Genomic DNA, 15962 nt, shown 5'->3' with positions numbered 1-15962 from the left:
AGGTTACTTCAGTCTACGTTTAGTTGACCAGATTTCACGTTATACATTTTTAAACAATTACAAAAATAGCTTAATTCTTTTACAACCAAATACACAACCAAAACATTCTCACAAATTCAAGCTAATACTGTGATATAGGACTTGCTAAAACACCATCTGTAGTCAGACACTGTGCCATTTTCTGACTCCATTAAGCCTTGAAACTGAAAGTGATGGAATCTGCAAAAGAAATAAACACATTTGATAATGTTAAGTGACTGATATCCATCAGCTTCCAGTGAAATACTGCTCAGAAGTGTGTGGTCTACAGTTAAAACCATTCTGCTTTCAATATAACTTCTCAGTCAACATACATATTTTTTTTTATGATTCTTAAATAAAGTTTGTATGTCAGCTATTCTATTTTAGCTTAATGATATACAACTCTCATTTACAGATTTTTGTTTTATAGAAAACGTTACTTCATAAATGGTGGTGCAGTATAGGTTTAATATGTAATGTACTGATCTTTCTTACAGAACCCTTCTAAAGTTGAAACATATTAATCCCCCAAATATGGAAACGGCTTTGTTTGATGTCAGTTATTAAACTTGACACTTTGCAGGTGCACTGTAAAAAATAAAAGCTGTCATTTCAGAATTAAACAGAGACTCCCACTGCATGGATATGTGGCCTACATCATGACTATTGGAACATGATGTGAGCCCGCTGGTGGATATGTTTAATTTTAAAGAGGAATGACCAATGTACTGTGTGTTTCCTATCCTTGTACTTCACTGCCCTTTAACAATTTACCCAATTGGGAAAGCAAATTCCATATTCACTTTTTTACACTTCACATATCCATTTGTGCTCCTTTGATTCATTTGACAAGTTGGTATAAAATCATACGTACCAAAAAGTACTTCAAACTATGCTAATACTGACCGTGCTTGACATTTTCAAGTGTTGCAATGTTTGTGTTGTTGTGAATTGGAATTAGCAATGTTTCACAGAATGTATGTTGATGGGGACTAAAGATAATCAACCAATAAAACATTCTAATGGTTCATATTCATTTCTAACAATGAAAAGGTTGTGAATGATTGCTAGTCAGTCATGCCTCGTGATTAACCAGAATATATATTACTGAATGCTATTAATATTGTATCAAAAAGTGCAACTAATATCAATGTAGAATACACAGATGTCCACTAAGAAACTTCATTATTATTTCTGTCTGTTTCTGTATTTCTGTCCAGAACCAAATGACGATTCCATGTAATGTAATCAAATACATGTAGCCCAATATTTAAACATAGTACATCAATAAACCCAAGTACCATTTTTTTTTTCCTATGTTCAACATTCCTTTAAACAATGATCCATGCGTAACTGTGGACACGTGTGGAGTTTTGCATATGGATATGCAGAGTAGAGCTTTAAAACATAAAAGTATTTAAGCACCAAGAAATTAATCCATCTGAGAAAAATGTATTACAAAGACCAAAACACACCAATAAAAGTAATCTGATAGTAAAGACTAAAACATTGTGTGATAATTGAAAAAAGCACACACAAAATGCAAAATAAGTGACACTTATAAACCATTATCCTAAGGTGTACTGCTGAATAAAAATTAATAATTATGAAAAGACAATGGTTGTGTATACATTTGATTCAAATTGTATACTTGAGTCTGTTAGTCCTTCAGGCCAAATGCCTAATATTGATTTAAAAATATCAAACAAACAACACATATTTAAGTCAGCAGCAAGAACTCACTGTTGTCCAGAGCAAACTAGCAACAGTAATTAAACATGTCTTCATCAGTGATTAAATGGTAACGATCAGTCAAAATGCATCAGATACACTGAAAACATACTAAGAAAAATTATTTGATAGGTAATCATTTGTCTGGGCAACTGGAGCACTGGTTTATTACGAATACTGTAAAGGGTTCCTTCAAATCTGGCAAAGTTTAGCTATCTATATATTCCACAAACATGGTAATGCACAGGAATGCAAAATGTAACTGGACAAAAATAGGTAAGAATATAACAAAAGAAAACAAAACAACACACAAGTCACCACTGCCACAAGTGTAAGCCATTAAAAGGTAGACTTACTGACTTTTCTGAGTGGCTTGTACACATGTAAAGACTATTACAGACTGCTTATTGGCAAATGAAAATTAATCTAATGTTGTTTGAGGTTTCAATGAGGGACCACAAGTCATACAAGCTGTCAGGATGCTTAACAACACAGTGCATTATGATCATGCATTGAATTAGTGAAAACCTTTACCAAAGAGCCATACAAGAGATCACCACAACTTGTTCAATGTATCGGTGCAGAAAACCCTTCCTTATGTATCAGTGACGTCAATGACTCCCAGATAACTTTGACTGGTTATCAAGCTATTGCGCAACATAATCAGCCACGGGTGTGTCTTTTCTTCTCAGGTGAATGTGGAAATGCAGGTTTCTCTGTCGCCCCCTCCTGGAGAGTTTCCATAAAAGAGGATCTGAGTGTTCGGTATGACACTGAGGCATTACATGGCTCGCTCTGCTTCATAAAGGCCCATCTGCCCATTGTGCTCTCTGCCTGTCTATGTGTCCTTTCTCCACCAGGCCCCTGCACCCCTTCAGGGCTGAGAGAGACGCTTGCGTTTGAGCTTCTGTCTGGCCATTTCCTCCTTTTAGAAAACAGAGAAAGGAGAAGAGAGTATTGACCCACATTCCTCCATCTGCCACTCCCAAAGAGATCTGTCCATCCATCCAAGCATCCGTGAGACTGGGTGAGTGCACACTGTTATATCCATACAGCGTTCATGATTACAATCAGGCAGCAAGTCAGGCTTTGTTTAGTAAGGCTGCTAGACTGTCAAGGCACTCCAACACTGTCACCTGGACTATCCTTTAAAGTAGGAGTCCAAATTCCAGTTCAGTTTCTTCTCTTCAAAACCACAGCTGCATTCTCAACTACACTGGATCTCTAGAGTTTCAAAAAAGTTTTCATAATACTGCATACTCAAAGATGTCCTTGTTAAAAAAAAAATCTCAATATATTATATAAAATGTTTTATGAAAGAAAGGAAAAAAGGGAGTGGGTTGTTGTAGTATACAATTGCAATATATACCATATCAATATGTACAGATTCCATGCTGCTGGTTAGTCATCACTGCAAAAGAAGAATAGTAGGGATTGATTAGTAGCCTATCAAATTAAATTTTTAACATAAATAATTATTCATCTAATATACTCATGCTTTACATTTACAAGCTCTCACACTGTAATATACTTACAAAATGCCCCTGTATCAAATCAGAGTCGAGCAATGAATTCAATGCTGACAATCAACAAGAGTAATAATGTAAATGTATGCTATGGTTGCACATGGTGTTAGCTTTTGCCCTGACTATGCCAGCTGCGGTCTCATATTAAAAAATGCTAATCATTTCATTAGTTAATAATATGCTTTAAAAAACGTTAGGCCTCTACACTCACCTTGTGCCAGCAGCCTGGTATGGGCAGCCCATCATGTCCCTGCAGAGAGAGAGCAGCAATCTTAACATACCTCACACAGTCCGACTGTAAAAATGTCTAAGGTGTGCACTCCCTATCAGCAAACTGATGTTATAAAAAGGTAGAGTTTTTTTTCTGTAATTTTATATAAAGTTTTCTAAATGAGAAATCTTCTCATTACTCTTACACATTCCAGATGAGTACATTCTCAGTCCTCTTTATTTAAAGTAATAGTTTACATTTTGGGGAGCATTTGGGGAAATACTCTTATTTACTTTCTGAGATTTAGATAGATTTAGATTTACAAGATTGATATCATTCTCATATCTGTCTGTTTAAATTAGGCTACAACCAGCAGCTGGTTAGCTTAGCTTGGCATAAAGACTGGAAACAGGGGAAAACAGCTAGCCTGACTCATAAACAATATCTAATATGTTTAATCCTACAAAAAAAAACAACTGTAAAAATGGATACAAACCTGATATCATGTGTTAGTTAGTGATTAGAGGTGCTGGTAGGCAGATTTTTTTTTAACCTTGGGACAGAGCCAGGCTACCTGTTTACCTCTGTTGCAAGTCTTTATGCTAAGCTAACCAGCCGCAGCCTTATATCTAACAGACAATTATGAGAGTGGTATCGATGCTCTCATTTAAATCTCAACACCAGTTGGTGAATAAGTATATATAAAAAAACAAAAAGAGCTGTGGCGGCGATCAACTGTTCTCTATGTATGTATATACTCCTATTTGTGGGAATACATCTACATTTTATAGTTTTTTTTGCTGGTTAGAATAATGTTATATTTTTGTAACCTGGCATCTTCTGTCTCATGGGCATAGAGATATTCTTTTCCCATAGACAGTTAATGTTGACACATTTTTCTTTTAGTGTTTCTATTATTCCGTGAATGTCTCTCTTTACAGTGAATACGCAACTAGAACTACATGAAGTATGGGTTAGTGACTAAGAGCACATGTATAACAGAGTTTGAAAGATGAAAAAGACATGAAACAAAGTGTTTGAATAGAAAATAGCAACGATAGATAGCATAAATAGTGATGCGAGAGTAGGAGGAAGAAAGCAGAGATACTGTACCACAGGACAGGGGGCCTCAGGGCCGGAAGGAGGAAGACGACGAGGTGGAGGGGAAGAAAGCCCTGCCTCCTCAGACACACCTTTAGTCTCACCACAACCCTGTCAGCAAGAGCCAGTTACACATTCACAGCATTGAGAAGGAAACTCAGAGAAACACAGAAAATGACAGAAACAGTGCTGAGAGAAGAAAGCAGAGAAATACTGTATAATGTGAGAGAAAAGTGCTAGTAAATGAATCAGTTCAATTTACAGTATTACAGTGTGTGTGTGTGTGTGTGTGTGTGTGTGTGTGTGTGTGTGTGTGTGTGTAGAGGTGACATACCACAGGACAAGGCTGGTCCAGGCCTGGAGGACCCTGCTCTCCCTTCTGGCCCTTTAGACCTCTCTTTCCCACTGCTCCCCTGTCACCCTGGACACGAGTAGGGCAGAGAAAAGTGTTGAGAAAAATATATGAATGAATGAATCGGTTGTATTTGAATGACGACAATTAAATATTTCTTTCTGTGTTCTGTACTAACTTTGTCTCCTCTTTCCCCTCGGTCACCTTTCTCTCCCATCAGACCCGGGAAACCCTGAACATAAAGCACAAACGGGTCAGAAGGCAGACTATCACTGGACAAAGATTAAAGTTCAATTCAACTGAAACTGTCAAGATCACGATCCAAGTGAAAAACTCACATCTAGTCCAGGCTCTCCTGTTCTGCCCTGCGAACACACATAATTATCATAATGTATGTTTTATTTAAGACAATAAAAACTTGTAAACACATTTATGGAGGTGAATGGGTGCTTACCTTTTCTCCCTTTGCACCTGGAAGACCCACTAACCCTGCAGCCCCAGTTGGGCCCTGGAGACCGTCTAATCCCTGCAATTAAAGTACATTATCATCACTGTATCATGTCCAAGGCAGGCAAGGCAGTTTTATTTGTATAGCACATTTCAGCAACTGGGCAATTCAAAGTGCTTTACATAAAACATTAAAGAGCAGTTGAAAACAATAAAAAATATAAAAACAGATCAAATACGAGATTTTAGGACGCTAGTATGACACAATGTATAAGCTGTTGCTCTATACACGTAATCCACCCGCAATCCCTGAACGGCCAGTCCCAACAGTCTTACTTATGTCCAGGTATATCATGATTTATTACAATAATAACAGGTAACAACTTACTCTGGGTCCAGGAGCACCAAAGTCCCCCTTCTCTCCCTTCATCCCGAATCCAGGCTCGCCCTATATCGAAAGACAGGAACACTGAGTACCAAACAACATGCCATAGCCTCCACCACACAACACATGCATGGTCTTGCAGTCTTACCTTCGGACCAGGCATACCATGCAGCCCCTGAAAAAAATTGTGCACTGTGAGTGTGACAGCTACTGTACAGGTGCAAACAACAAACTTGTCTTGAATAGTTTTGGATTTAGATAGTTATGATAACTATTCACCATGGATCCAGGGGGCCCGGGCGGCCCGGGTGGGCCTGGCTGGGAAATCATCTGAACCTGAGCACCATTGAAATTAGAAGAGTAAGAAAAAACAAATCTATAAAATCTGAAGTGATGGAATAAATGGGCACGCACAATTACTGCTATGATACACATATATGAGTGAATATGAATGAATGTTGCATGTTTGTGTTCCACTAACCAGGTTGTCTTCCATTCTGCAGTTGCCTTTCTCTCCTTTGTGTCCGTCCATGCCCTGACCCACAAAGAGCAAGATTAACCTCCAGCTGTTTATGTAATTTTCACTGTTTGTGAATCCCAGAAACATGTTTACTGTCACTACTTACAGAAGGCCCAGAGAGCCCCATCTCTCCCTTCTCTCCTTTCTCGCCAGGTGGTCCTGTCTCACCCATGCCACCCTTAGGTCCCTGGAGGCAAAGAATCACAAAGAGATGTCGCGTTCAGTTCCATAAGAAAGCATAAACAATATAAGGTATTTAATCAGCCTGTGTGTTATCGCACGACAATACCTTCTCCCCATCGACTCCTGCTGGCCCAGGTAAACCAAGCTCACCCTGGGAGACGACAACGAGAGGAAAGATTCACTCGGTGAATATGACTGGCTCAGGTTTTAACACAAAATCTAATTTGACTTTTATTAAACCCCCATAACTAGCTTGTGGCAGTGCACTGGTAGGATGACAGAGCCCATTACCTTTTCCCCTGAAGGGCCTGGGGGTCCAGGTGGTCCAGGTGGGCCCTGCAGAAAGACAGAAATTGAAAGAGTGTTATATATGCCCTGATAAACTTTATGATGGGTCTAATCTGTCACTGAATTACAATGTATTCATCCTGAACCTGCAATAATGTTGTGGCCACTTGGGGGAAGTGGAAACAAGCTGTAAATGCAACATCACCACCTTTTAAGTTGATATGGCAACCTAGTTTGTGGAATTATTTGCACATCCAGCAGATACGGAGCAGCATTAGCATTCGTTTGGAGTAGTGTTCGTGTCCTGATTAGGGCTGGGTTAAAATAATCAATTCTCCATTTAAAATTTTTAGTTTGAGTGATCTGATATCGATTAATAAAATCCAGAAATTGATCTTATAATATATGCCTTTTCACCATGGATGTATAACTAAAAAGTACTTTGAACAAAATGTTTGGGGTTCACTTCTTAATGCAAACATTAACCTGGTGCATTATTTTATTTTATTAAAGATTATTTTTGGGCTTTTCCACCTTTATTTTGATAGGACAGCTAGGTGAGAAAGGGGAGAGAGAGGGGGAAGACATGCAGGAAATCGTCACAGGTCGGACTCAAACCCTGGACCTCTGCATCGAGGCATAAACCTCTCAGTATATGTGTGCCTGCTCTACCCACTGAGCCAACCTGGCCACAACCTGGTGCACTGTTAAAAAATATTTGAGGGTTGCTTCTTGCTTGTACAATTTACAGCATGAGTTCTCTGAGAATCTCTTTTATATCCAAGCAAAATTGGTATTGTAACTGAAATTTCCCTAACCTAACTGATATTGAATCGAAAATGTAATCGAATCGGGACCTTGTGAATCGGAATCGAATTGATTCTGGAAATCATTGGTGATACCCAGCCCTAGTCCTGAGAAATCGTTGTCCAATAATCTTTAAGTTACCTTTCACTCTCCAAGAACAAGAGAAAAGTAGTTGGCTCTTTAGCTTAGCTTTTGTGCTGGGCTGGTAGCATACAGTGGGTTTTTCAGAGCTTTTTGTGCTGAAAATGGCTGTTGTTGTGTTGTGGCCAAAAACGCTGCTGATGAGAGCTGTGAGAGTGAGCAGTAACAGCAAAGTTAAAAAGCAAAAACAAAGACCTGGAACTTGCTATAAAACTCCAGAGAGCTGAGGGATGATTCTCTGTGGGTTCGTCCCTATGGATAAACCCTTTCACAGACAAGTTGTAATGTGAGCCATTAACATACTGATTATAGCCGCTTTAATTAACTCATTTTCAGACAGTCACATGTAGTATATATTGTATATACTGTATATGGCTGTTTACTCAGTTCGTTACAATGGTGAAAAAAACTTGGAACTCACAGAACTCCATCATAAGGCTTAAACATGGACCAACACAGAATAATACAACCAGGCTGATGGATTTCACAACACAAGCCTGACAGTAAACAAAGCTGATGACTGCTTTTGTTCACTGTGTTCACTGATCACAACCAACTTGAAGCAATTTTATCTCATAAAGATTGTTCTGAATCTGGTTTGTGGTCCACAATAACCTGGCATCATTTTCCATTCTGTTGATTGTTTTGATGCAGGATGAGACCGTTGCACAAAAGGAGGGGAAACTAATCTTTTTACATGACTTTAAGTAACACTAATGATAGATGAAGAATAACATATATCCATCTCATGCCATCTTCTATGCTGGCTGATTAGTGGTAGCCTCTTAAATCACGCTCCTTAATCTCTACATCCACAGTGTTACACTTGTGACTTCTCGCTCTGAAGTCCTCGGGCCATCTTGAAGTCATTAAAAAAAAAAGAACCCATGTTGCCTCGCAGAGGTGTAGCTACATGCTGATTCTCTCTCTTCCAATTCCTAACTTTTTGTTTGTCTTCCGTTTAAGCCATGGAAACCAATAGATGTTTACAAAATTGTTTGATCTGAGATATTCCATCATTGGAAAGTGAAGGCTAATCATGCAAATAATTATACAAAAAGCTATAAAATAAATGGCAGTAACAAGCCACCAATTTCAGCATGGTTTTAAACCAAATTCATCATCACCGAAAATGTCACCACAAATGAAACCAATCGGCTTTTCACACAAAGAAAATAAATCATAACACAAGCTGGGTGGCCAATGAGCACTCCCCGCTCTACGGATATAACTCTAGCTGAGACTTTGCGTGTGATTTGGTGCCAAATGATCCACGGTGGCACGAGGCTTCTGATAAGATCTCAGGTTCATGTTTTCACCAACTCCTTTGTAACTAACTCACGCTGCTGTCTACAGCGTTGCATGCAGGAGCCCATTTCAGATCAGGTCCGAGGGGACCTGGTTCATAGTGGTTTTTAATCAAATACACACTCCACTACAGAGATAGTCATCTGTTATTAGCATGTAGCACGGTACATGGTAGAATCAAAGGGTCTTGTGTTTGAGAGGGATGTGAAACTGAGACTGTGGTGACTATGAGGGGTTCCCCTCCCATCCTTTCTAATGCATTCCCCTTGTGCACTCAGTTATGAGGAACACAATGCATAGATTAAAAAAACACCATGCTGCCCTATAGCAAGTTACAAGTTACGCATCTTGTGAGGCACGTTGAATACATAGCATGAAAACACACTTGTAACACAACAATGTAACAAAGGCTGTTGATTTTTCTGCATGATTAAGCATGCTTCTTTGTAGGCTACACGTTATGTGATAGAAGAGCACAGCTGTACTATATTTGCTGGGGCTGTGCATTTAATTCCAACTGAATACACAAGAGAGCCTGGTAGACTAGTAAACCACGGACATTCAGTAATATTCTTTAGATGTGGCCTCTAGGGGGACATCCAATACATCTGAAATATGGAGTTCTGGGTGGAGGGCATCTACAAAAACATACTGATCCACTGGCCGAAGCAGGTGGGATAAGGTGCTGGTACACATAGGGAGTGTGCTTACTCAAGTCTGTGTATGCATATGGATTATTATAGGTGTTAGTTACTGATCACGCCACCAAAACCATGCAGAAACAACAGCAGATTACCGAAACACTGATGGTGTTGATGGCCTGTCGAAAAGAAATGGCGACATGTTCAGTTTTGCAGGTTTAGAAAAATTTTTCTTACCACACGACAATTTCTGGTCTTGTTTAAGTTTTTTGTCTGATGCCCAACTTGAGATGCAGTAATAAGTGTCTGATGAAATATATGATGCAACCATAAATCTGGTCTCATTGACGCTTAAATGTCACTCACCTGGAAAGCATCTAGAAGCTTCCCATTGAAGTCGATGATGTCTGAGGAGCCCATAGCTCCTTTTTCACCAGGATTACCCTGAGGCAAAAACAAAAACAAATGAATTGAGACATAGCCTAAATAAACAACTGAAGATAATCACAATACACAGTGTTTAAAACAGAATGATTTCAGAGGGTTAATACACATACCATGGATCCCTGTGGTCCTTGCTCTCCTATTTCCCCTTTGTCTCCCTGTTTGATTACACATATAACACATTATGGTAAAACTCAAACTATGGATATATTATAACATGTTTTTTATAGTGTAGAAATAATGTTATAGCTAAAAAAGTACTAGTTATTGATGTGTGTATTGTTTGAATGCCATTTCATATCGGTCTTCTACCTTTAAACCTGGGAGTCCATCCATGCCTCTCTCTCCTTTTTCTCCCATGCCTGACTCGCCCTGTTTTCACACACAGAAAACATTAGAGGTCAATGCATGAAAAGACAGATACATTAAAATACTCAGCATACAAGCTATCTGATGGATAACGCTTATCTGTACCTTCACTCCCGGAGGACCCTGTGGTCCTGGATAGCCAGGCTCGCCATCTTCTCCCTGTCGGTTCACAACAGTCAATTAATGTCAAAAGTACACATTTTAGTTACACAATATTTCTGTAGCAAACAGCAGAATCTAACAAGAAGTAAGGCAATTAAGTTGAGTCAAGGTCAGTAATTTATTAATCATCGTACCGGCTTCCCAGGCAATCCTTGTGGCCCCTGAGGCAGAAATATAGTTGGTTACCATAATTATCCAGAGAAAGACAAATTGTCACTGCAGACTTATAATAGTAATCCATGAACAACAAACCGATAGCTTGAACTGGATTTGAACTACACTCACCTCAACGCCATCACGACCTGGAAAACCCTGAAGAGGACAGAGGAGAAATTTCAGTTCTTGACTTCAGATAAATCTTCATCGAAGAGTCAAACCACTTTAGCCACTAGATGTCAGTGTTTAACAAGGAATGACCCGTCCACGGACTTGAATTTAGGAAGCACTTACTCTGAGCCGCAATACATACAGACCGGTGACAAAGGAAAAACAAGATTCAGATGCTTGCGCAGGGCACAAAGGCCCGCTGAATGGTTTCATATGCTATGGCTGTCCCAGTCACCAGATCTCAATCCCAATCAACGCTTATGGGAGATTTTGGGTTAAAGGACAATTCCGGCGCAAAACGAGGGGTTAATAACAGATGTGTACCCACTCGATCACTCTCTGGGACATGTTTTCATGCTAATCGAATGTGTTTGTAGCTTGAAACAAGCTAGCGCGGACCGCTGATTAACGCTAGTATTCGGGGCACAGGGAAAGTAAAAACAAATCGCTATTTATACCACTAAAAAGGCTCAAAATATCACCAAACTTCAATGGTAGCATAATGAGGGTCCCTAAATGTTAACCGAAGCATTGAGAACATTCTAAGTGTACAGACAGTTTATTGAATGAAGAGCTGCGGGAGCTCCGTGAAAGGGCTACGAGAGAGAGAGAGAGCTACCAGTTGTCAATGCCAGCCTCGTACTTCAGGAAACTGGTGGTGTACCTGCGGACATTGTGAAGCTATGGCCACCGAACAGGAGTGCCTGTGTTGCACGGAGTGGGACCTGTTGCGTCGCGACACCCAAAAGACGCAGTGTTTTGTACAGTCTGAAGATTTCCCCTCTCTGATAAACAGGGCTGTACTTGAAACTTTTTTCCATGTCCCGAAAATAAATTGGAGACGGCACCCAGACCGGAGGGACCAGATGGACAGTTATCCACCGAGTAAGTACCCTAGACAAGTTATGTTTTACATCGGTACGATTATTTCAGATATATTGAGCAAATTGCTTTTGATTTTAGTTTGCATCGCCAGCTGTAAGTCATGACTGGTTTTCAAGACGGCGGCTGCATGTAAACATTAACGCGAGTGTCTTTATAATCTATCTTTTCAATAAACTGTCTGTACACTTACAAGGTTCTCAATGCTTCGGTTAACATTTTGGGACCCTCATTATGCTACCGTTGAAGTTTGGTGATATTTTCAGTCTTTTTAGTGGTACAAAATAGTGGTTTGTTTTTACTTTCCCTGTGCCCCGAATACTAGCGTTGTAAGCTAATCAGCAGTCCGCGCTAGCTTGTTTCAAGCTACAAACACATTCGATTAGCATTAAAACATGTCCCAGAGAGCGACAGAGTGGGTACACATCTGTTATTAACCCCTAGGTTCATTTTGCACCGGTATTGTCCTTTAAAGTGTATTTTACACAGCGCTCTCCACCACCATCATCAAAACCCCAATGAAAATACCAACAACAACAACTCCAATAACAATAGCCACTTACGTTAAGTTAGGTTAAGTTAGGTTAAGCCACTTCCTTCCTTCCTTTCCTTTAATGTGACACCCATCTATATTCAAAAAGCCTTTCTTGCTATTGATGACTGGAGCTCTGGCCAGGACTCCACCACAACACAAACACTGAGAGTATTCCATGTACACTTTCTGGCATATGTCCATCATTGATTTGTCTTATTTAGGTAAGCAGACCTATCATGGCTATTTGTGAGGGTCAGGTGGACATATGCTTGGAGCAACATCTGCTATGAAGTCATCAATGACCAGAGACAGCTAAGTAGGATCTTGTGCAAGAGCCCTCTATCTCTCTCTACATACATACGCACGCACGCACGCATGCACGCATGCGCACACACGCATGCGCACACACACACACACACACACACACACACACACACAAATGCATGAAATGAATTGGAGGTTATTAGCCTTCCGCTCTGTCCTCATATTTTACAATAATGTGCAAAAGCTACTTAGATGCGTCCCAGCTGGTTTTCATCCTCTTGCTCTCTGCCTGCACATACAAACTGTCATCCTGATCCCCGACTACTACTGTGGTCCTCATACTTGCTCCAGCAGCTTTTTAACCTCTTTTCTCACCCCTCTTACCTCCTCCACTATTGATCTTTCCTCAACAGCAGCGGGAAACAAATTGCTGTTGCAAATAGTTTTTTAGCACTTCTTTTATCCTTAGCGCAGAAAAGGATGGGTGAACACCAGTTCAGATGTCTGATACATTTCCAATTATTATTAATTACACTAAATTTACTTAGAATTATTTCCTGAACTTAGATATGTTGAAATAAAGCAGATGTTATTTACGGACACATCCACCACGGGAGTTTCACGTAGCCACGCATCAGACAGAAACTATAGCTGCAACTACGTTTGAGCTGTCATTCCTTTACTTTCCACTTTGCAGATACACAGAGTGGACACCCACACTGGCAGGCTTGCTCACTTTCTCCTGCTCAGCCCACTTAGACATCTGCCCACAACATGGAGCGGCTCCTAGCGCCACTCTGCTTTGTTTTGCTGTTTTGGGTTTTGCAATGCCTTTAATCAACTTGGAGAATACATGAAATTGACTGGGTTACAGGACGGGGCCCCTCTCTTAGACCAGTCTCATTTTCATGACTACGCTGGCTTTCTCTTTTGTCGGTTCTTAACTCTAAACTTAAGCTCTTAACTGACCCACATTAAAACTTTTTAAAATTTTTCACTTGAATCCTTTTGCTGTCCTGTGCCAGTTGAGGGTAAGAGAGCATTCACTCCTTCCCTCAGTTAAACAACAATAACCTTCATAGCCTCTTTCTCTCTTCCATCCTACAACCACAGCTTTAAGCAGCCGCTGCATATGAGCTAAACTCTGGCAAGCAGAAAGTAAATTTTTGAGAAACATAAACTGCCTCAGGCAAGGAGCACAGCTATTGTTTGGTGAGGCCGGCAAACTGCCCATGAACTCGCCACAGTGCCATATCTGTTTCAGGGGTGCACAGCGATACAGCCGTGGTAGGAGGGTGGGAGAATGGGGGGCGTGCTGGAGAACTTTGTGGCTGCTGTCTTACACAAAACAGATGAGGCTAGGAGTAGAGTTGCTATTCTGGGAGCTTTTAGGTAAGCCACAGCTCACTGGCAAACCCGGAAGAATGAGAATATGGGTTCACTGCAATTTACTGCATAGACCCTTTCCCCCTTTATACATTTGCACACTTTGCAATCTGTCACACCCTGTGGTTGAACCCTCGTCAATAAGATTGGGGTCACAGCAGCCTGTGATGACTAAGGTGTTTTACGTGAGTGCATTCTTTGTGGTGTACCCTTAGTTAAAGGGTGAGGAAAAGGGGCAGAATGATGGAGGACAAGAAAAACAGCAACTAAGTGGAGTGTGTATGGCTGTGTGTAGTGGGTGTACATTTGGCACTTGCAAATGCATGAGAAGAAGCTCTTACCGACTCGCCAGCAGGGCCACGGGGCCCGTCCTTGCCTGTGTTCCCAGGGGGGCCTCTGGGACCGGGGGGACCTGGAGGACCGGGAGGACCAGCGGGTCCACCCTCGCCTTGGTCACCCTGATGAAAAAAAACCAAATCAAATAGAAGAATTACGGCAATAAATACAATAGAAAATATGTTTTTATAGCCATGAAAAAGCAAAACATTATTTTTTAACAGTTCTTAGTCTTTGATTTCCTTTAGTCTATGTTTATCTTCATCGGTAGCCTACAACAATGAGCTAAAAGATGAGCTGAGGAGAACTGCAGAGTCGGTTGATAATCGTCTATGGGTGCATCCCAATGAGTGACTCCTTTCACTTACAAGTAGCCATCTGATTCATTGTCAATATAAAAAATATTGATTACAGCCTTTAAATATCTTTTCAAATTAAACCTTTCCACCATTAACATGTAGCTTATTAGCTTAATTTGCTAGTCATCCCAGCTCATATAATAGATGGAGACTTAAGAAGTGACAACAAAGGGAGACTGGAGGGGAGAGTGGAGTTGGCCAATAGCAGCTGCCCTCATCCGGTGAGTCAGACTGATATTTAGTCACACACAAGTAAAACACACCCATGTTGACAAATGCACTCTCAAACATGAGTAATTGTTAATTGAGAACATCATCTTCTGTTGAATGAGAAGTTTCTTTTTTGTTTAAGCTTCAGAAGGACTGCCACCTCCTATTAAATAACCTGTCATCACTGGATTTACATCTAACTGTGGACATGTCTCTTTCTGATGACTTCCACCCTCGTGCTTATGCCAAACAGAAAGCATTAACACCCTAAAAGTCTTGCTCACCACTAAAGGGGATGTAAGCGGCAGTGCGGTCTCTATAGTAATATGGTGACACTTCCTCTGCACCCTCTCGTCTCTACGGTCATGCACTGCATTAGGGTTTGCTTTGTTGCAGCAAGCAACATGGTACAGCTAGCCCTTTCATGAAAATGATATTACCAAGACCTTCAAATAGAAGACTAAAACCTTATTTCCTTGCGCTGATAATTATTATTGAGCTCAGATTTGAAATAAACTGTCACCAACAAAGCTCTTCTATTCTCCATGTAATGAACCACACACATTTCTTGAGGCTCTCTGAAATGTGTGTGGTTCTTCCAAGATGTTTTCTTACATTTTCGGATGCTTTAGAACTTTTATACAAACAATTTCACATAAGTCATGTTAATACAACTAAACAAGCCAGCACACACAGGACAACTATGAAAAAGTCAGCAAACATGAAAACAATGAAATGCAACATGACTGACCAGAACATGCATAAGAAAGGTTGGTTGAAGTGTTAAAAGTGCACACATGCCTTAGTTGTGGTCTACCTTCAGAAAGCGTCTCTGAAAGCTACTGGACTGCTCTCCAGAGAGAAAGCCATGGTCGTATCTGGGGAAGACCATCTGGGATGCAAGAGGTGAAGCAGTGACAAAAAGTAGAAAGACAGCCGAAACAGAAAGAGGAGAAAAAAAGAGGAGAGGACATGGAGCGTTTTGAAGGACAAAAGAGGGAAAAGAGAAAGCGAGATAAATGAGTG

The 15962-nt window shown here is 40.4% G+C and overlaps 1 protein-coding gene across 12 annotated transcripts in view; it reads right to left on the bottom strand.

Annotated features, from left to right (window-relative positions):
- The window catches only part of si:dkeyp-44a8.4 (collagen alpha-1(XXIII) chain), a 126015-nt gene continuing 110053 nt past the window's right edge, over window positions 1-15962 (bottom strand). For 4 of the 12 annotated variants that reach the window (XM_031319437.2, XM_031319435.2, XM_036007517.1 and 1 more), the window contains 22 exons: window positions 14373-14489; window positions 10923-10949; window positions 10772-10798; window positions 10581-10634; window positions 10419-10478; window positions 10220-10264; window positions 10029-10106; window positions 9818-9841; window positions 6769-6813; window positions 6584-6628; window positions 6401-6481; window positions 6256-6309; window positions 6054-6110; window positions 5923-5949; window positions 5778-5837; window positions 5397-5468; window positions 5281-5307; window positions 5121-5174; window positions 4925-5011; window positions 4603-4701; window positions 3490-3528; window positions 1-2677 (listed from right to left, as the gene is read on the bottom strand). In XM_031319437.2, coding sequence (XP_031175297.1) covers window positions 2627-2677; window positions 3490-3528; window positions 4603-4701; window positions 4925-5011; window positions 5121-5174; window positions 5281-5307; window positions 5397-5468; window positions 5778-5837; window positions 5923-5949; window positions 6054-6110; window positions 6256-6309; window positions 6401-6481; window positions 6584-6628; window positions 6769-6813; window positions 9818-9841; window positions 10029-10106; window positions 10220-10264; window positions 10419-10478; window positions 10581-10634; window positions 10772-10798; window positions 10923-10949; window positions 14373-14489 — 1230 coding nt within the window. In that variant the 3' untranslated portion in view covers window positions 1-2626. Of the gene's footprint in view, window positions 3164-3489; window positions 3529-4602; window positions 4702-4924; window positions 5012-5120; window positions 5175-5280; window positions 5308-5396; window positions 5469-5777; window positions 5838-5922; window positions 5950-6053; window positions 6111-6255; window positions 6310-6400; window positions 6482-6583; window positions 6629-6768; window positions 6814-9817; window positions 9842-10028; window positions 10107-10219; window positions 10265-10418; window positions 10479-10580; window positions 10635-10771; window positions 10799-10922; window positions 10950-14372; window positions 14490-15753; window positions 15829-15962 lie in introns of all 12 variants that reach the window. The other 8 variants (XM_031319434.2, XM_031319430.2, XM_031319436.2 and 5 more) reach the window with 7 other exon arrangements.

Source organism: Sander lucioperca, chromosome 1 (assembly GCF_008315115.2).
Source record: "Sander lucioperca isolate FBNREF2018 chromosome 1, SLUC_FBN_1.2, whole genome shotgun sequence".
In the NCBI taxonomy this organism is placed as follows: domain Eukaryota; kingdom Metazoa; phylum Chordata; class Actinopteri; order Perciformes; family Percidae; genus Sander; species Sander lucioperca.
This window is presented reverse-complemented; position numbering and strand designations above follow the sequence as displayed.